This window comes from Artemia franciscana, chromosome 17 (genome assembly GCF_032884065.1).
Source record: "Artemia franciscana chromosome 17, ASM3288406v1, whole genome shotgun sequence".
In the NCBI taxonomy this organism is placed as follows: Eukaryota; Metazoa; Arthropoda; class Branchiopoda; order Anostraca; family Artemiidae; genus Artemia; species Artemia franciscana.
The window spans coordinates 14,894,153-14,915,425 of record NC_088879.1 but is presented as its reverse complement, the minus strand read 5'-3'; the positions used below and the strand labels follow the sequence as shown (position 1 = coordinate 14,915,425).

Here is a 21,273-nt window from a genome sequence, read left to right as displayed (position 1 = left end):
GTAATTTCTGTTCGTTTTAAGTTTTAATGTCGCTCCTTACTTTCATTTAAAAAAACTTGCTTTTTTTATTTAATTAAGGAAAAGGGCAGTAGCAGCTCTTGTCTGTAGTGAAGAAGTTTTGAAATAACTAATAAACTTAAACTGAATTCCCATGACTTTTGGAATAAATTATTGTTAATAATTTATTTTTGAGGGGGGGGGGGAGCAGGTCATGGAGGTTGTGCCAGGGATCAGCTCCCATAAGCCTTGGAATAAAATATTGTCAATGGTTTTTTTAGGGGGGCCAGGGGTGACTTACCATAATTTCAGAATACAAAAAGATTAATATTTTTTTTTTCGGGCCATGCAGAGAAGGCCAGTTTTATGGAATAAAATATCGTTCATAAGTTTTTTGAGGGGGGTGGGGTGGGGGTTTGGATTATCTGACCTTTGGAATATTTCCAAACCCTCGCACAAGAGCTTTATATGCTCCCTGGACATTACATTAAGCGCTTGCCCTAGGGCTCTGGGGGTTTGCGTTGACCTTGGAGTTTTTGTTAACCGATCTTTTGACTTATTTTAACAAACAGCTATCTCAAAAATTCGATTGGATGGATTTGATGTAAAGAATTTAGGAGGGCTAGTTGCCCTCCGGTCTCTATTGACTCTTAAAAAGGGAACTAGAACTTGAAATTTCTAGTTATTTGAGTGGCCTCCGAATTTTAACTCTCCCATAAGAGCCTTATATCCTTCCGGGCATAATTTAAAATTCTTCTCCCGGGCTCTGGGGGATTAAGTTGAATTGCAAGTTTTTGTTATTTGATTGTTGGACTATTTAAAAAATGGTTATTTCAAAATTTTGATTGAATACGTTTGAGGAAACGAGGGTGTGTACGAGATGTCCTCACTTCACTTTCGAATCTTAAAATGGTAACTAGAACTCTCAATTTCCAATCAAATGAACCGCCTCTGAATTTTACACGTCAACTTCTTACATAAAAACCTTAAATACCCCCGGTGAATAACTTACAGCACTTCCCCTCTGGGTCTAGGGGGTTCTGTCAAACCCAGAGTTGTTGTTATCAGTTATCTGATCAGATGCATTTGGGGAAAAATGGGCTTTGGTGGGGCTCATAGCCCTCCAATCACTTTTGGCTCTTAAAAAGGGTACTAGAAACTCCAATTTACAATCAAATGAGCCCCCTTGAAAGTTTATACTATCATCCCTTCCATAAAAAGATTATATGCCCCAGGGGCATAACTTACAACACTTATCCCGGGTTTTTTTTTTGGAGGGGGGACTATATTATTCCTGGAATTTTTGTTATATGATTTTTAGTCAATTTTAAACCAAATGGCTATATAAATAATTCGATCGGACGCGTTTGGTGAAAAGGGTGTTGGTGGGGAGGGTGGGGGATAGTTGCTATCGGATGACTTTTGAATCTGAAAACCATAATTAGAACTTTAAATTTCTAGTTACTTGAATCCCCTCCGAATTTTAACTCTCCCATAAGAGCTTTATATCCTTCCGGGCATAATTTAAAATTCTTCTCCCAGGCTCTGGGGGATTAAGTTGAATTGTAAGCTTTTGTTATTTGATTGTTGGACTATTTAGAAAATGGCCTTTTCAAAATTTTGATTGAATACGCATTGGGAAAAGAGGGTGTGTACGAGATGCCCTCTGTTCACTTTTGAATCTTAAAAAGGTAACTAGAACTTTCAATTTCCAATCAAATGGGCCACCTCTGAAGTTTACACAACTTCTTACGTAAAAACCTTAAATGCTCTGGTGAATAGCTTACAGCCCTTGCCCACTGGGTTTGGGAGGTTGTTTCAAACCTAGATTTGTTGTTATCTGTTATCTGATCTGATGCATTTGGGAAAAAATGGGTCTTGATGGGGCTCGTAGCCCTCCAATCCCTTTTGGCTCTTAAAAAGGGCACTATAAACTGCGATTTACAGTCACATGAGCCCCCTTAGCAGTTTATGCCATCATCCCTCCCATAAAAAGATTATATGCCCCGGGGTCATAACTTACGACGCTTGCCTCGTTTTTTTTTGGGGGGGGGGAGACTATGTTGTCCCTAGAGTTTTTGTTCTATGATTTTTGGCCAGTTTCTAACAAAATGGCTATATAAGTAATTCAATCGGACGCATTTGGGGAAAAGGGTGTTGGTAGGGAGGTTGGGGGCTAGTTGCTATCGGATCACTTTTGAATCTTAAAAACATAACTAGAACTTTGAATTTATAATCATTTGAGTCTTCTTTGAAGTTTATACGACCATCTCTTCCATAAAACCTTATATACCCCAGGAATACGAGTTACAACCCTTAGTTGCCCCGCCCTCTGAGGGGGGGGGGGTATGTTGAACCCCGAATTTTGTTATTTGATCAAATCCATTGCATGCCTTTAAGGAAAGAGGGTGTCTGCGGGGGGTAGGGGAGGATAGTTGCCTTCGGATCACTTGACTCTTAAAAAGGGAACTAGAGCATTAAATTTTGAATCATTTGAGTCCCATGTTTATACCATATTTTCCACAAAAGCCTTATATGCCCCCAAGGAATAAGTTACAACCCTTCCCCAGAGTTTTTTTTTGGGGGGGGATATGTTGAACAAGAAGTTTTGTTATCTGATCTTCGGACTATTTCAAACAAAATGGCTATCTCAAAATTTCGATTGGGGGGGGGGTAATCCCCTCCGAAGTTTATACCACCTTTTCCGCTAATACCTTAAATGCCCTCAAGGAATAGGTTACAGTCCTTCCCCCGGGTTCTGAGGGTATGGTATTCTGAAGGTATGTTGAACACGAAGTTTTGTCATCCGATCGTTGAACTATTTCAAACAAAATAGCTATCTAAAAATTTTGATTGGATACATATGGCAAAAGAGGGTGGGCGGGTGGGGGTATATACCCCCCAATTACTTTTGATGACTCTTAAAAAGGAAAGCAGAAATTTCCATTTCCAATCAAATGATCCACCTCTGATTTTTATACGACTATCCCTTACATAAAAGCTTATATTCTCCCGGGGCATAACTTACAACACATCCCCTGGGTTCTGGTAGGTTGTGTTGATCCCTGAGTTTTTCTTATTTGATCTTTAAACTATTTTAAACTAAATGGCTACTTGAAAATCTCGATCAGATACATTTGGGAATAAAGAGACCTTGGAGGGGGGAGGGCTAGTTTCCCCACAATCACCTTTGACTCTTAAAAGGGCACTAGAAATTTTGATTTACAATCGAATGAGACCCCTCCGAAGTTCATACTACCATTCTTTCCATAAAAACATTATGTGTCACTAGGGCAAAATTTACAACACCTAATTGGCTGTGTTATCCCTGGAGTCTTTATTTAAATAGTCTTAGGTCTATTTTGAACGAGGTGGCTATATAAAAATTCGACCGGACGCATTTGGGGAAAAGAGGGTTAGCGGAAAAGAGGGTTGGCATCAGATCACTTTTGGCTTTTAAAAAGGGAATTAAAACTTTCAATTTCTGATCGTTTGAGTCTCTTCCGAGGTTAATACGATCACTTCTTACATAAAATTTAATACGCCCCTAGGGCAAAGGTAACAACCTTTCCCCCAGGTTTTAAAGGGGGAGGAGGTATATTGTCCCTGAAGTTTAAATGAGCATCTCTTCTATGAGAACCATATATAACCCGGGGCATGATCTTGGTTAAACTTTTTAACAAGTATTCAATTTATTTCCAATTCCGTAATTCTTTCTACCAACAAATAAATAGCCTACCCATGGGTGCGCCTCTCTCCGGATTACTGGCGAATATTTATGTAGAACATATTGAAAATTGGGCATTAAATTCATATTTTTTGAAACATATCTTTTGGGGACGTTACATGGATGACGTAATTTCACTTTGGAACTATGGGGAAAATGAACTTAGGGGTTTTTTAGATCACCTTAATACATATGATAGGAATTTACAGTTTACCTTAGAAATTGAAATTGCAAATAAAATCTCATTCCTAGATGTTCTAATTATTTGTAACTTAGATGAACTCAATTTTACTATTTACAGAAAACCAACAAAAAAACAAAATATATTTACATTTTGAATCAAACCATTCCCACAAGTTAAAAGAGGTGTAGTAATATCTCTCGTCGATCGTGCCCTAAACATTTGCTCTGACTCCTACATCACAGCTGAACTAGACTTTATCAGGGACATACTTTTTGGAAAGGGTATCCTCTTTTATTTATTAATAATACTATTAACCGTAGAGTTGAAAGACACTCCCATAAAATCAACCATAATTTACCATGTGAGAATTCCGATAAGCCCCAAAACATAATTTACCTCCCGTATATCCCAAAAATCACTAGAAATCTTAAAAAGTATGCACACAAAATGATCTGTATGTTGTATTTACCAATAATTTGAAAATCATAAATCTCCTAAATTATGGTAAAGATAAGACTCCAGTTGAGTTACTCGCCAAAGAGGTGTTTATCAAATACCATGCGATGTGGCAAATTCTATGTAGGGAGAACCCACCAGAATTTCGAGAAACGCCTACAACAACATAAAGATGATATCACCAAGGCTCTGAATTCTAATATTACTTCTGTTTCTTTTGATTCTGCTTTAAGCAGCCATGTTTTCGAAGATTCTAGCCACAAAACACTTTTTTGAGAATCCTCCATTATTAGCAATGATCTAGGCATAAAGCAAGTAGTTCGAGAAGCAATTGAAATCAGACTTAAAATTAATAATAATATTTCCTTAAATAGGGGTTTAGGAGAATATTCACTGAATGCTCTATACATAAATTTAATTAAAAATGACCTTACGAAATATTATAAAAAACCAATAGATATTAACACAGAACCTGTCGCAAATAGACCTATGAGATTAGCAGCGAAAAAAGCTAGGCTGCATTAAAAACGTGTTTTTAAATCATTTTCTTTCATTTCAATGAATTGCCTCGTTTCATCACAATTTATTTATCAGTCCTGGTTGAACTTTGTTGAGGCAAGGATGCTGGGAATGTTTTGAAAAACTGTTTAGTTTTTATTGATTTTATCCTTTTGTAAGTTATTTTTCTTATTTGTATTTCTGAGGACGGCCCTTGGACAAAGGGCCGAAATAATTATTCTAATTCGTTTCCCTTTGTCTTGAGAAATTCCCTATTGTTCTTCTTGTTTTTGGTGCTTGTGTTGGCAAGAAGAGGGTGGGTGGGCGGGGGGTGGGTATATACCCGTCGATTACTTTTGATGGCTCTTAAAAAGGAAAAAATAAATCAATTTACAGTCAAATGATCCACTTCTGATATTTATCCGACCATCCCTTACATTAAAGCTTATCTGCAACCGGGGCATGGCTTACAACCCTTTCCCTGGGCTCTGGGGGGTTGTGTTTTGATCTCTGTGTTTTGCTATTTGATTTTTAAAACTATTTCCAACAAAATAGCTATCTAAAAATTTGACCAGATGTATTTGGGAAAAAGGGACTGTGGGGGGGGGGGCTAGTTGCCCTACGACCACTTTCGATTCTTAAAAACGGCACTAGAAATTCTGATTTGCAATCGAATAAGTCCTCTCCGAAGTTTATACTATTATCCCTTCGATAAAAAAAAAAACTTATAAGAGGGTTGGTGGGAAAGAGGGCTAGTTACCATTGGATCACTTTTGGCTCTTAAAAAGGGAATTAGAACTTTGAGTTTGAACTTTGGAATTAGAATCATTTGAGTCCCCTCCGAGGTCAATACGACAACTTCCTCCATGAAAATTTTATATGCCCCCAGGATATAAGTTACAATCCTGCCCCCAAGCTCTTTGGGGGTGGGGTTAATTGACACCGAAGTTTATACGATCATCCTTTCTATAAGAGCCATACATGCCCCCAGAGCATAACTTACAACGCCTGCCACGGGCCCTGGGGGGTTGTGTTGACCCCGGAGTTTTTATTATATGATGCTTGAACTATTAAAACAAAGTGGTTATCTTAAAATTTTTATCCGATGAGTTTGGGGAAAAGGGCATGGAGGGGCTAGTTGTCCTCTGATCCCTTTTGATTTTTAATAAGGTAACTCAATTTCCAATCTAATGAGCTACCTCTGAACTTTTTACGACCAATCGTTACACAAAACCTTATATGCCCCGGGGTTTAACTTAAAACCCTTGCTGCTGGGCTGTGGGGCGTTGTGTCGACCCTTGATTTTTTTTTTCTGATGCTTGGACTATTTTCAATAGCATGATTATCTTAAAATTTTTATTGGATGGGTTTGGGGAAAAAGGGCGAGAGGCTAGTTGACCTCCGGACTCTTTTGACTCTTAAAAAGAGAAGCAGAACTTTCAATTTCCAATTACAAGAACCCATTCTAATGTTTACACAAGCTTCCCTTCCATAAAAACCATATTTTCCCACAGGGCATATCTTACAACTCCTGTACCTGGGACCTGGGAGGGGGGTTGTGTTTGTCCACCATGGCGTTTTTTTTTTATCAAATCCTTGAACAAAGATTAAAATTTTTATCGGATGCATTTGGGGAAAATTAGCTTGAGGGATATTTTCCCTTCGATCACCTTTGACTCCTAAAAAGGGCACTGTAACTTCTGATTTCCAATCAATAGAGGCCCTCCGAAATTTACACGACCATCTCTTACATATGAAGCGCCTCTGGGGAGGAGGCTAGTTGCCATCGGATCCCTTGACTCTTAAAAGGGGAACTAGAACATTCAATTTTAAATCATTCGAGTCCCCTCCAAAGTTTATACCACCTTTTTAACAAAAGCCTTATATACCCCCGAGGAATAAGTTACAACCATTCCCCGATTTTTTGTTGGGGGGGTATGTTGAATACAAGGTTTTGTCATCTAATCGTTGGATTATATCAAACAAAATGGCTACAAAATGACCCAAAATTCAAATGGCTATAACTTAGGGGTTGAATAACCCTCCATAGCCCGAGGGGGCAAAGAACAAAACTAATTTAAGTTACCCATTAATAGAGTATAAGATCTTTGTGGAAGGGGTGGTCGTATAAACTTTGGAGGCGGATCAATCGATCGGAAATTGAACTTATAGTTTTTTTTTAAGAGTCGAAAGTGACCAATAGGCAACTTGCCCACGCCCCACTTTCCCAAAGGGGATCCGACCGAAATTTTGAGACAGCTATTTTGTGCAAAATAGTTCCAAGGCCAAATAACTATGCTTCGGTGGTTGAACCCCCAACCTACTCCAGTGAAATGGCTCTGATCTAAGGAGCTTAATTATTGTTACTTTGAAACTTTGGTTACTTTGATCCTTGGATTTAGTGATTTACCTGGTAACTCCGATTTACACTGCAAGGGCTGTAAGTTATACAAGTTGCTTATTGTTACTTTGATACTTTGTTTACTTTTATACCTTGTTTACTTTGATGCTCTCTTTACTTTGATACTCTGGTACCTGGATATTGTTACTTTGATACTAGTTTTGATACTTTCATCTTTTGAAATACAAAAATTGATATTGAAATGATGAATTTCTTAAAAACTTGAAACTTTTTGCAAAAAAAATAATAAAAAACAAGCATTAATTTTAAATAAAACTTTCCGAAAAAGAAGTTTTTCAAAGAAATTTAAAGGCCATATTAAACTTAAGATCAGCAGATACAAATGCTTAAAATCAAAATCAAAACGACCAGAAATTACTTTTAAAGAATAAATGAAGCCCAAAACGAGTAGAAATTGAACTAACAATTATAGCCAAAAAACATACAAGTGCTAATATAAAAAAAAATCTTAAAACGAGTTTAACTTCAATTGAATATGCAAATCAAGCCTGAGACGAACACAAATTATTATAAACAATATTTTGGGTATCGCATCCTTCTCTCACTGTTAAAGCCTAAAAGCAACTGCGTCATTGGTGCTTTACTGAAAACGAATGATATAATAAATATTTTCTTTGGTACTTAATATTGAAAATACAAATAAAAACTACAGTGAAATTTTGAACTGATGAGCTTTCAACAATTAATATATTTATGAATCAAATATTCAGATTCATTTTATGAGTGATTTCCAAGACTGTTCAATTCAAATATAGTTTCAATACTAATAAGAGCTTTGATACTGCCCCCTTCCTTAACTGGATAAAACTAAGGCCTACTGCGCCATTGGCGTTTTATTGAAAACGAATTATATTGCAGATATTTTCTTTTCCAGTTATTACAGCATTGAAAATGAACATAAAAATTACACTGAAATGAAATCTTGAACTGATGATCTTTCAACAATTAATGTTATTACATATTAAATATTCAGTTTGATTTTGTTTGTACTTTCCGAGACTGTTAAAGACACATATAGTTTCCTGTAAAGTGCCAATGACGCGGTTGGCTTAAGACTTCTACAATTAGAGAAGGAGGCAAAATCCAAACTTTTCTTTGTGGAGGTTTTGTTCATTTCAAACTTGATTTGCATATTTAAAGTAAGTTTCACTCGATTTAAGATTTATTCACTCATTTATATTAGTAACTATTGTTTGTTTGTTTGCTGTGTATTGTTTGTATTTGATTTCTGTTTGTTTTGAGTTTCATTTATACTTCAATACCAAAATATATTGTTTTTATTTTAAGCTTGATTTCCATATTCAATTCAATCTTTACTCCTTTTAAGATTTATTTACTAATTTATATTAATACTTGTTGTATGTACTTTGCTATGATCGTTTATTTAATTTCTGTTCGTTCTGGGTTTCATTTATTCTTTAACAGTAATTTCTGGTTGTTTTGATTTTGAATTTTAACAGGTGTGTGTATCTGCTGTTAATATGGCCTTTACTTTTCTTTGAAAAACTTCTTTTTTGGAAAGTTTTTTCTTATTAATTGCTAGAAAAGCCTCTTCAGGCCATAGCAAAAAAAAAAAAACAAAAACAAATCAAAAAGCAAATATTTACGGATATGGTAAAAAATATAACAATGAACGATACCGTAATAAAATGAAAACGCTTCAATAACAGCAGCAATTACAAAAACATACATAATAAGAAAAATAACACCTTAATAAAACAATAAAATAACACACAAAGTTTGCATGCAAAATAATGATAATAATAACAATAATAACACAAATAATATTCGCAACTCATAACCACACTAACCTATATCTACTCACAATTTATCGAAATAAAAAATGTTTAAGCACCATTCCCACTCTGAAAAAATTTCTCAACCTTTTAAAATTATTAAAACTTCTACTTTTCAAAAGTTTATATCTCTTTTTTAAAGACAGGAACTTGTCCGCACTGGTATTTTATGTCGTCTCATGGTCCCAGGGTGGTTCTAAGGACCTGGTCCCCTGAGCATGTCCATACAGACGTATCACGCCTCCTTTGAATCAGGGTCATTCAGATATGATAATCGTTTTAGTTTTGGAGGGACAGGGGTTCTAAGACCCAAGCTTGTTCCCTCACTATATTCTGTGTACGGTACATGTTGCTCCGGTTTTTAAATTAAATATGAAGAGTAAGAAATTTATGGCCATTTAGAGGCTTCAAAGTGTTGTATATGCCACAAGTACACACACAGGATATTATTTTGAGGACAATCCAAGAATTAAGAAAAACGGGTAATATGTAAAATAAAGAAAATTGTTCAAACATTTGTCTTCCGTTAAGTTTCTTACGTTCTTTGGGCAGAATCAAGTGTTGTAGTAACTTTTGGTCGTGTATTTGGAGAATCTAAGGAGTAGTAAGTAGTAAGGAGCCTTTTTAAGTTATGTATTATTAATTTTTATGACCCAAGAAATTTCGTATGATTTCAGAGATATGATCTTCAAATTCAGAATGTCAGAGAACCATATAGCAGAGGTTTTAGGCTCCTGTTAAAAAAAAAATTTAAATTTATCCCAAGAAAAATGGTCGTGGATGTGTACATGTTTTTAATTTTGTTTTTTTCCCCTCGAGGGCATTTTTGTTAACCAATAGCCCTAGAATTATGGAAAAGACACGTTTAAAATGAACAAAAGTTCTGATGCCAATTTTCAGTAGCACTACGGAAAATCAACTTTTCTGACATTGTATGTCACAGAAGAGCTATTTCTGCCCCTTGACAGCCATAACCGCAAATGAACAATTTCGGTCAAATGATAACCAAAATGATATCAAGTGAAAATTGTTAGCTGACTAGTTGATTGAAAATTATCAATCGATTATCTAACTAGCCTAGGATTTAATGCTGTCCGGTGGTGCATTCGTTCTTAGCGATAAACTATCATTGCATAACAGTTATAAAATAAACGGTCAAGATACAAAATTATTTTTAAGCTTCATTTGACTGAATTAATCCATTTGGAGTTTTGTAAATTAATGCATATGTATGGATAGTCTTGCACCGGCTATTAGGAGGAGAGTCTGGGGATCATCTTGCGGGTGGAGTGAGGGGCTCAAGCCTAGAAAGTGCTAAAAAGGCCAAATTTGGTTAATTTCAATAAGATGTCTATCCAATAAATATTAAAAAGGGAAATAGCCACTAACCTCCCTTCATTGTTGGGAGTATTCTTGGACTGAGCCTGAAATATGAGTCCAGCGGAGCAACAGAATTTAAAGTGCCGATTTTTGGGGTGATACCTAACACGGGGATACCATAGGTAGTTTATGGTAGGCACGCCACTTGCCTGGGTAGAGAATTTAAAGTGCCGAAACCCTATAGGCAAGTGTGTATTCTCCTGTTGAGCCCTTGTGTTGGGTTGTTGCCTCTGAATTATTTGTCTTTACAGTTTTTATTGTTTGGTAAATGACGAATTATACTTATTGACGACACGACTACCTGTCCATGGAGTATTATTTATTGTTGATTGTGTGGCTATGCTGTTTGACCTATGTGATTGTATGGATGAGTAGGGTTAAGCCCTCATTCAAGTGCTGATCTATATTAATCACTAATGTAGGAAAAAAGTCTTCCTTTTCTCCTTCTGTCTTCCCTTTTTTATGTGTTTGTGCTGTTGCATTGGTGATTTCTCTTTTCATTATATAAGATTACATTAGAGCGCCTACATACAAAGAAGAGTGAGGGATGTGAGCATCCCCCTCAAAAAACGTTTGCTTCGAAAATTACCTTTGGAAAATGTAAAATGACAACCAAAAAGTATTTTTGAAGATTATGGCACCCCTCAAATCCACTGAAAAAAAAAGTTTTGAGGGTTATGCTAGACTATCAAACATGAACGCTAACAATGTAGGCTTTAAAGAAAAGGTGACAGCCTCTCTTTTGTTTAAGAGAGCTCTTGATCAAACAGCTGGAATGGATCAAGGAATGAATCCAGCTACAAATGCCTTCCTCTGCGAGAGTTTCATAGAAAAACATGAGGCCAATTGGGAGGACGCCAAACTGAAAACAGCCATGACCGTCGACAGTTCAAAGACAAACAACGCATTTTTCAGCAAAATTTTTAGTTGTTGCCCACAACGAATAAAATCAAATAGCACATAAATTCTATAGCTCTAAGAGCCTTCAAAAGACCCCATATTTAAAGAAAATGAAGCCCCAATGAAAAAAAAACCAGATATTTAGCTTCCTGCCATCTAAGAAAGTAATGAAGCTTTGTATTAATAAGATGGGGTTCCATAAGGCATGTTTATTTGAATATTCCTCTGATTGGGGTATCTATACACGCCTGAGCCGTATAGCATGTATATTAAGAACAAAATAGTGGTTCGGACATAGTCAAGAGTTTTCAAACATCTCAAAATTTGTCTATAAATGTTATATATAAATAGGTGTGAACAGCCAGCCGTCATTAATTTCTGAGAGAACCTGGATGTTTTTTTCGAATGAGACGGTTCTAATACCGTACAAGTTCAATTTTACCCAATGCTCCCCGTAAAATTTTTCTATTCCAAAAAATATGTCCATATCTTCCCTGAATACAAGGTCATTAAATTTTAGTTATATGTAAGAATTACCATTTTGTTCCTGACTTTTCTTCATGGAGGGAACAAGTCTATTAGAGCTACTGTTGCATCTTGAACGTTCTCACTTTGTTAAATCTATATTTTGTTTCTTCCATTCTAGGATTCACACGATTTTTATTATCAGAAGATTGTGACATTTTTGATCAGACACATTTATCAGTTTGTCAAGATATGACACAACCATTGTCTCACTATTTTATCTCTTCTTCGCATAACACATACTTATTAGAAGATCAGCTAAGAGGGCCTTCGTCTGTTGATGGATACACCAGAGCTCTTCAGTATGGCTGTCGTTGTGTGAAAGGTAAGAATTTTTCGTATTATATGGATAATTGTCACCACATCTTGAAGTATAGAACATTCATAACTTAAATGGCAGCTTTCTTAGAAATCCGATTTTTTCTGCAAAGTAGTTGGAATAATCAAACACAATACAATATAACTGACTTTATTAATAGCGATATGGGCCTTACGCACTATTCCTTTTTTAGTTTCTTGCATGGGTCATCATGTACACCAGATTGTCAGGTGTAGCTGTGGAAGAGATCATTTGATTATAAATTTAAGTTTTTTGTTGTTGCTAAAACTGATCAGAGGGCAATGTACCAATTCTTCAACACTTCATGTGATCAATATGGCATTGGATTAAAATATCAAAATTGACATTTTAGTTTGATCAGTCGGAATGTCAAAAAAAATGTTTCCCAGGGGTGACATGATAAGTATAGCCCCGGGGGGAAGAGCCGTGAAAATAGCCAATATAAAACATAGGTTTCATACAATCATTGAATAAATGAAAGGGGGATATAGTATACCTTGGGGAGATCAAACTCACACAAGAACTGTCCATATGTATGACTGTAGGGCCAAAAATGAAACACCTGGCTCTGCCCCCCTCCAATGTCTTACCAAGAATATTTTTTCCAAATATTATTTTTTTGAAAAAAAAAACGCTATTACAAGGTTTTCTGATCTTGCTAACGTCAGATTTTAGACTAATTTACGCAACTCTGGTCCTATTATATATCTATATATATAAAAATAAGTTGTCTGTGTGTGTGTGTGTGTGTGTGTCGAGTGACGTCATGTTTGTGTGTCGACTGACGTCATGTTTGTTGATTGACGAAATTACACACCGGGACATCGGGACACAAATGACGACCGGGACACCGGGACATCTATATACATAAAAAAAAGCTGTCTGTGTGTCTCTGTGTCAGGTGACGTCATGTTTGTGTGTCGACTGACGTCATGTTTGTTGATTGACGAAATTACACACCGGGACATGGGGACACAAATGACGACCGGGACACCGGGACATAGGGAATATAAATGACGACCGGGACACTCAAAGAGAAAGCGACCGGAACACAAGGAATGTTCGATTAGCAATCACCATCGACAAAGCACCGGGACACAAATGACGACCAGGACACAGGGAATATAAATGACGACCAGGATACTCAAAGAGAAATTACAGACCGGGACACCGGAACACAAATGACGGCCGGGACAGCGCCCCAACCAACTAGGTGTTGGGGTGGCGCGAAGCGCCACCCCAACAGCTAGTATATATATATATATATATATATATATATATATATATATATATATATATATATATATATATATATATATATATATATATATATATATATATATATATATATATATATATATATATATTTATAGTTAGGTTCTTAAATTCAAGAGTTTGAAGGCTGTCAACCGAAAAACTAGGTAAACTATACTGAAATCTATAGGAAAATTGCGCTTACCTTGAAACATGGAAGAAGGGGGTGAAGATAAAAGTCCTAGAAACCCTGCTATGTTAATGTCTGGTTTGCCATCATATATACCATCTTTTCTTGCAATATGCCAAAACTGACAATCTCTTAAGAGTTAAAAGAACTTGGATTTTTATCATTTGTTGTGTCTATGTTACCGTGAATGTCCGCTAATAGGTGAATGTCGACATTCAGCGATAAACGTCTTAAATATCTTTTTTTCCTTGGATTGAGTCATCATTGCCAGTAACTTTTCAATTTAATGCAAGGTTTGATGATGACAGGTTAGGTTATATTAGATTAGGTTTGGTTAGGTGAGGTTGGGTTACCTTAGGTTTTCAGCACATTTGACATTTAGAGCCAAATTTAACCTAATCTAACCTAATATAAACTAACAAAACCTAACATAATCTAACTTTAACTTTTACCATCATAGCTTGCCTAAAACTGAAAAAGCTGACTCGCAAAGGTAATTGAATCCAAACAGAGAAATAGAAATTTCGGACATTCACCGATAAATGTCGACATCAACCAGATTTCGGACATTCACGGATAAAATCTGCATGAAGTTATATTTCTTATGGAAAAGGAAGCAATTTGCTAGATTTTCGGTTTTATCTCTAGCTGTGTTGTAAGAGAAAGTTTAATGTCCATTAAAGCTTGGGATACAAAATAAACAACTGTCATTGAAAATAAACAAAAACCAGTCAAAGAAAGGCTCTCCAAATTGAAATAATCATCTTACATTGTTTATTTACTATTTGTTTTTATTCTCCTACCGTTTCTTTTCCTAAGGAGTTGGTTCAGAAAAAAGAAAATATTATCTTTGATAAACTCGATATCATTCTTTTGGTTAGTAACTTCCAAGAAAACGCAAGCAATATTTAAGCAATATTTAAGAAAACGCAAGCAATTTAGAACATCAGAATAAATCAGATTTTCAGATGAACAAATTGCCAGTGTCTAGGTCGGTGATGTATCCAAAATATATCCATGGTAGTAATATTCTCGCTTTCAGAATTAAAAGCCTAAAATGCTTACAAAAGAATTTAACAAATGTCCTTTTTTGACGAGAAAACCCCTAAATATTGGAACAATAACTTGAGTAGATGGCTAAATTTTGATCGAATTTGAGATTAAAAACAAACTCACTTATAACGTTAAAACAAGTTCATTTTAATGTTCACCAGGAACACGGATTAAGAATGGCAATGTGGCATACTTTTTGTCGTTAAAAATTCATTGTTTTATCATCTTTTGTTGCAGATTTCATTTTTAGTTAGTTTGCTTGTCGTTCTTTGCTCATTTTAGTTGTTTTTGTCTTTTGTTTTTTTGTTACTTTACATAAGAAGCAAATTAAGATCTATTGAGCTTGTGATTGACTTTTTGGAAATAATGGTCTTACCGAGTGACACAGATATGTTAGTAGTTATGTAGGCCTGCGGTTTTCTAGCTGAACACCATCGTACCGGCAAGTGCATGCCTTGAGTGCCGTGGTAAATAAGTCAATACCTCAATTCTCAGGTAGACTTTACAATACTCATCCCTATTTTTACACCCTCTCTTTGCCCAATCTTTCTTAACGAACTCATAGTCGGCAGTGGTGCATTGATGATCGTGAAATGAATCATAAAACGTTTCGATGGGGAGCAATTTTATTTCACGAAACTTCGAGGTAAAGCTGTAGTGCTCATACGGGTATATGCCTTTATGCTTTAATAAATGATACATTTCATCATCTGAAGAACACTCTTTAAGGAGGGAGAAACAATTAACATTATTCTTTTCTGTACTTGGATTAATTAGCTTAGGGATTTGGGGAAAAACTATATCTATTTTTTCCATCAAACAGTTCGTGGTAATGAACTGTAGTAAGGAGCGACCCGGCTCAATAGTAACCAAAACTCTAAAAAATTGAATTTTGATATCAATAGATACATCAAAAGAATTGCATTTTAATGCTGATTTTAAATATATAAGTTTAATCAAGTTTAGTCTTACTCATCAAAATATATAAGTTTCATCAAGGTCAGTTATACCCATCAAAAGTTAAGAGCCTGAGAAAATTTGCCTTATTTTAGAAAATAGGGAGAAACAACCCCTAAAAGTCATAGGATCTTAACGGAAATCACACAACCAGATTCAGCGTATCAGAGAACCCTATTGTAGAATTTTCAAGCTCCTATCTACCAAAACGTGGAATTTTGTATTTTTTGCCAGAAGGCAGATCACGGATGCGTGTTTATTTGTTTGTTTGTTTTTCCCCAGGGGTGATCGTATTGACCCAGTGGTCCTAGAATCTTGCAAAAGGGGGCTCATTCTCAGGGAAATGAAAAGTTCTAGTGCCCTTTTTAAGTGACCAAAAAAATTGGAGGGCACCAAAAAAATCCCACGCTAATTATTTTCCCAAAGTCACCAGATCAAAATTCTGAGATAGCCATTTTATTCAGCGTAGTCAAAAAACCTTATAACTATGTCTTTGGGGACGCCTTACTCCCCCACAGTCCCCGTAGGAGGGGCCACAAGTTACAACTTTGACCAGTGCTTACATATAGTAATGGTTATTTGATAGCGTAAAGACGTTTTAAGGGGGATTTTTAGGTTGGGGGGGGGTTGATAAGAGGTGAATATGTTGTCGAAACTTTCCTTGGAGGAATTTGTCACGGGGGAAGAAAATTTTCATGAAGGGAGCGCAGGATTTTCTAGCATTATTTAAAAAATACAAGGAAAAAATAAATATGAAAAAGTTTTTTCAACTGAAAGTAAAGAGAAGCATTAAAATTTAAAACGAACAGAAATTATTACGCATATGATGGGCTCACCTCCTCATAATACCTCGCTCTTTAAGCTAAAGTATTTTTAGTAATTTCAACTATTTATTCTACGGCTTTTGTGATTCAGGGGCCATTCTTAAGAAATTGGGACAAAATTTAAGCTTTAGTGTAAAGAGCGAGGTACGGACCTGGGGGTGTACCCCTTCGTATACGTAATAAAAACATGAGAATACAGAAGTTCGTTACGTATGCTAATTTGTAAGTTACGTATATATTTTACTAATAAAAACATTCGTAAAAAAATTAAAATTTCTAGTTGCTTTCTTAAGTAACAAAAAAATCGGAGGGCAACTAGGCCTCCTCCCCTTCTACTTTCTTTCTCAAAATCATTCGATCAAAACTATGAGTAAGCCATTTAGCAAAAAAAAAAATATGCAAATTTCGTTTTAATTATTCATCTGCAGAGAGCCAAAATCAAAACATGCATTGATTCAAAAACGTTCAGAAATTAAATAAAAAAAACAAGTTTTTTTAACGGAAAGTAAGGAGCGACATTAAAACTAAAAACGCTTCGTATAAAAAAATTGCCTCGTATATGAAAGGGGACGCTTCCTCATCAACGCCCCGCTCTTTACGTTAAAGTCTGTTTTACTGTTTTAAAAAGCAGAGTTAAGAGAAAGAGTCAAACTTTAGCGTAAAGAGCGGGGCGTTGGTTAGGAAGCGTCCCCTTTCATATACGAAGCAATTTCTGTTCGTTTTAAGTTTTAATGTCGCTCCTTACTTTCCTTTAAAAAAACTTTTTTTTATTTAATTTGATATCTAAGACTAGCAGCTTCTCAGATAATTTGGGCATGATATTATATGCCAAAGAGCCATCTTACTCTGTACCATTTACAACTCCGCCTCTATGCAAACGGGCAAACGCTGATAATGTGAATTTCAAATCATAGTTCGAACTCTTTACGTAAACCAATTGAAAGTACTGCTGTTTAATGTTTAAATTATAAGATTTATGGGTGATAGGTTCATTACATAGGCTGTATTTGGCAGGTGTAAAATTGACTTGTTAGAAGTTTTAATACGTGCAAACATGTCTGCGCCCATACAATCTTATTTACTCAATGTCTCAAAAATCTCTATCAGTTGCAAAGTATTACTACGGTCTCCTTGTACATGTGGAAAGAGGGCGCAATGGCTTCATGTTCCTTAAAACGATGCGGCTTCGATGGATCGTACACGTCTGTGAGTTTATCTTCAAGGCATAACGCCACCTTTTCACTCTGTTTGCAGAGCATTATAAAAAAGACATCATAAGACAGTCCCTAAGACGACCTCCCTTTTGTGTTCTGCCAAAATCCTGCTCACATAAATTTTCTCTTGAAAAACCCTTCCTGTTTGAAGAGTTGAAGCAAGCCATCAACCTTAGCAATCCAAAATCAACTCCTGGACACGATGATATCCATAGAAATTGGATTACAAAAACGCCAGATTTATTTAAATATGCACTTTCGCACATTTACAATCATATATGGGCCCATCACAAAATTCCTAGATCTTGGAAAATAGCTATAGTCAATCCCACTCTTAAGCCTGGCCAGCCTTCAAACAATTTTAAATACTACAGGCCAATTTCAATGTTAACAACACTAGGAAAAATCCTGGAACGACTGATTTTAAATAGGGTTGAATGGTTTGTAGGAGTTAACAATCTCTACCCCCTCTGAACAAACAGAATTCAGAAAAGGGGACTGATCAATGGACAATGTTGCTTGCCTTGAAAATGATGCATCCAACTCATTTAACCAAAGGCATTCAACCATCGCCATACTTTTTGATTGGGCTGATGCCTATGGTAATGTCATTCACCAAAAATTGCTGGAGGTATTAATGAATCTTGACTTTCTTTTTGGCATTGTTAACCTGATCTATGATTTTCTAAATAATAGAACATTTGTTGTCCAAACTGGTAATTGTAGGAGCCACAATCACCCTATTAAAGAAGGCTTACCCCAGGGAGCCATCCTTAGTCCTATACTGTTTAATCTATATATATATCTGAGTTTCAATTAAAACATGCATTATTTGGGCTCTATGCAGATGACCTAGTAATCTGGAAATCAGGCAGAAACGTCACTGATTTAGTCAAAGATCTTCAACAAGATATCCACATAATCTCTTGCTTCTCAGAAACATTAGGTTTGTCTATCTCCACTTCCAAAACCAAAGCAATCCTATTTACCAGACAGAGACATCCAACCATACCAAATATAGTTGTGAATAACTCTACTATAAACTATGAATCTTCAGTGAAGTTATTGGGAATTGTTTTTGATTCCAAACTAAGATGGCATGATCACATCAAATCACTCAAGAAGAATATAATCCAGAAACTGACCCTACTTAAACGACTCGCTAATTCAAAATGGGGTTCATCACCTAAAACAATGATAGATTTTTATAAAGTTTATATAAGGGCAAAAATGGAATATGGTATTCAAATTTTTGCTAATAGCTCGCCACAGATTTTTAACATGTTGGAGTCATTGCAAAATTCCGCAATCCGTATTGCTTTGGGATTTCGTAAGCATACTCCAATAACTAAAATGAGAAACGTGTCAGAGATCACCTCTTTGCAAGAAAGAGCTTTGCTTCAGAGAAGAAGATATTTCACCAGAATACAAGCATATGGTAATCACCATTATGTATACCAGAAAATCTTTCATAACACACCCTCTATGATTTCGGTATCATCTTCCTGGAATCTTTTTGCAAAGGAGTTTCCAGAGTTGTCTTCTCAGTGGATGGATACTTTTCCCTTTGTGGATTCCCCACAATGGGAGATGGTCCATATTGAGTGTCACATGAGTATGCTAAAAAAGAATAAATCCTGCTATTCAGCCAAGGAAGTTGGGATAACTTTTAAAAATTATGTGAATACACATTTTCCCAATTATATGCATGTTTACATTGATGGTTCTGTTAAAGATTCTAAAGCTGGGGCAGCTGCCTGTATCCCTGATCTAGACCTGAATATTTTTGCCCCCCTTCCAATTAATTCACCAGTACTTTCGGCTGAATTATTTGCAGTTCGACTTGCATTAGATGCTTTAAGTGAGCTTGGGACCTCTTCAAGAAATGTCTTGTTCCTGTCAGATTCCCTTTCATCAATTCATCTTCTCAACAAGATAAATGATCAAGCTGATGATTATGACCTGAAAAATATACGCCAAAAGATTGGATATCTGTTCTCGATGGGATGTGGTATTTCATTCCTTCACATTCCCAGTCATAAAGAAATCAAATATAATGAAATGGCAGATAATTTGGCAAATAAGGCTGCTGACATCCCTCCGGCAAGAAATTTGAGAACAAAGAATTACAGAGATGTTGTTAGAGCTAGAACAAATATTACTTACCGGTGATTTTTGTACCCTCCTTTCAAGTCTAAGGATTTTAATATGATCTACTATAAGTTAAAAACTGGAACGATTTTACTTTACGCTGACCTTTTTAAATGGGGAATTCACCACACCCCACTATGTAGAAAATGCTGTCAGGTGGTGGAAAACGCTCAAAATGTGCTATTTGATAGCATCCCAGGAGATAGTGATTCCAGGGGACTGAGGAATTACTGCCATCAATTAAAGATCCCCTTAACCTTTGATGCTCTCATCAATTGTTCCCTGTCACATGAATTAGAAGCTATTATTTATAGGTTGATGAAATCAATCCTTAAAAGACGCCACTATTACTAGCAGCACGTTGCTTGTTGTCAACCGGCAGATTTTTTTCTAGGAATATTGCCAGAAGCTTTCAATAATCAGTGGAGTTCTTCCTGTAATGTCTAAGAGGTGAACGGACATCACACTGATCTACAGACCTCATAAACATAAGAAGAAGAAGACTCTGTAATAGTGAATTCGGAAAATTTTTGAATCGCTAGATGGCATTGTCGGCATTGTTGCATAACCGTCTCCACTGATTGATTCACGTGACGCTTATAGTGCCTCAAGTGACGTTTTAACTTCAGTTTTGTGCAAAATTTCGACAGACACACTGGACAGTAATAAAATGGAGCCCGTTGATTACCCCTCCTCCCGCTTAAAACTTGACTCTTATCTGTAATTTAAAAAAATTCTTATTGAATTTTGCTCTGTAGCAGGCTTATATTGAAGCCATACTCAGTGCTTCATGGATTCAGTGGTTGGATCCCTCACTGAATATATTACCCCCTTTTCATCTTTACGTTCCCCCTTCTGAAATTCCGTATAATATCCTAAAACAATAACATCAATCTTTTTTAATGCTCATTCGCTCGCTTAAATATATCTATTCGTCTAACTTTTACTGGACATTATCCGTTTAAACAGTTAAAATCCACTTTAGGAAACACTGCCCTCCTCTCGAGGCCCATTAGCTGCCGAATCATCCAAAAATGCCTTAATAGCATCCCTATGCTGGGGTTATTAAGCTGCCATGAGGAATGCGTACTTGACGCACTGCACTCCTGTATCGAAACGGAAGGGCTGTCCACCCTTACGTATCTTTAAATCTGCATTATATTTTATATCCCTATTCTACATCTTAAAAACAAAACCTTATTAAACTTTCTTACATTACTATCCAAATTCTCAATAAATAGCGCAACTGACCCACTCCTCTTCTCATTATAGTTATCAGCTTTACTTACAATACTACGCACCCACTCAACAATGCACCCTCAAAATTGTGTAATTCCTGGTGAAGTGTTTGCATTTCAGTTTGCATATAATGCGAACATACCTCAACCGACTTTTCTTTTAAATA

General features: G+C 36.0%; 1 protein-coding gene across 1 annotated transcript in view; it reads left to right on the top strand.

The window, feature by feature from the left end:
* The window catches only part of LOC136037490 (inactive phospholipase C-like protein 1), a 169,147-nt gene that overhangs the window by 32,232 nt on the left and 115,642 nt on the right, over positions 1-21,273 (top strand). The window contains exon 3 of the mRNA XM_065720206.1: positions 12,007-12,210. Within this exon, the coding sequence (XP_065576278.1) occupies positions 12,007-12,210 (204 nt within the window). The remainder of the gene's footprint in view (positions 1-12,006; positions 12,211-21,273) is intronic.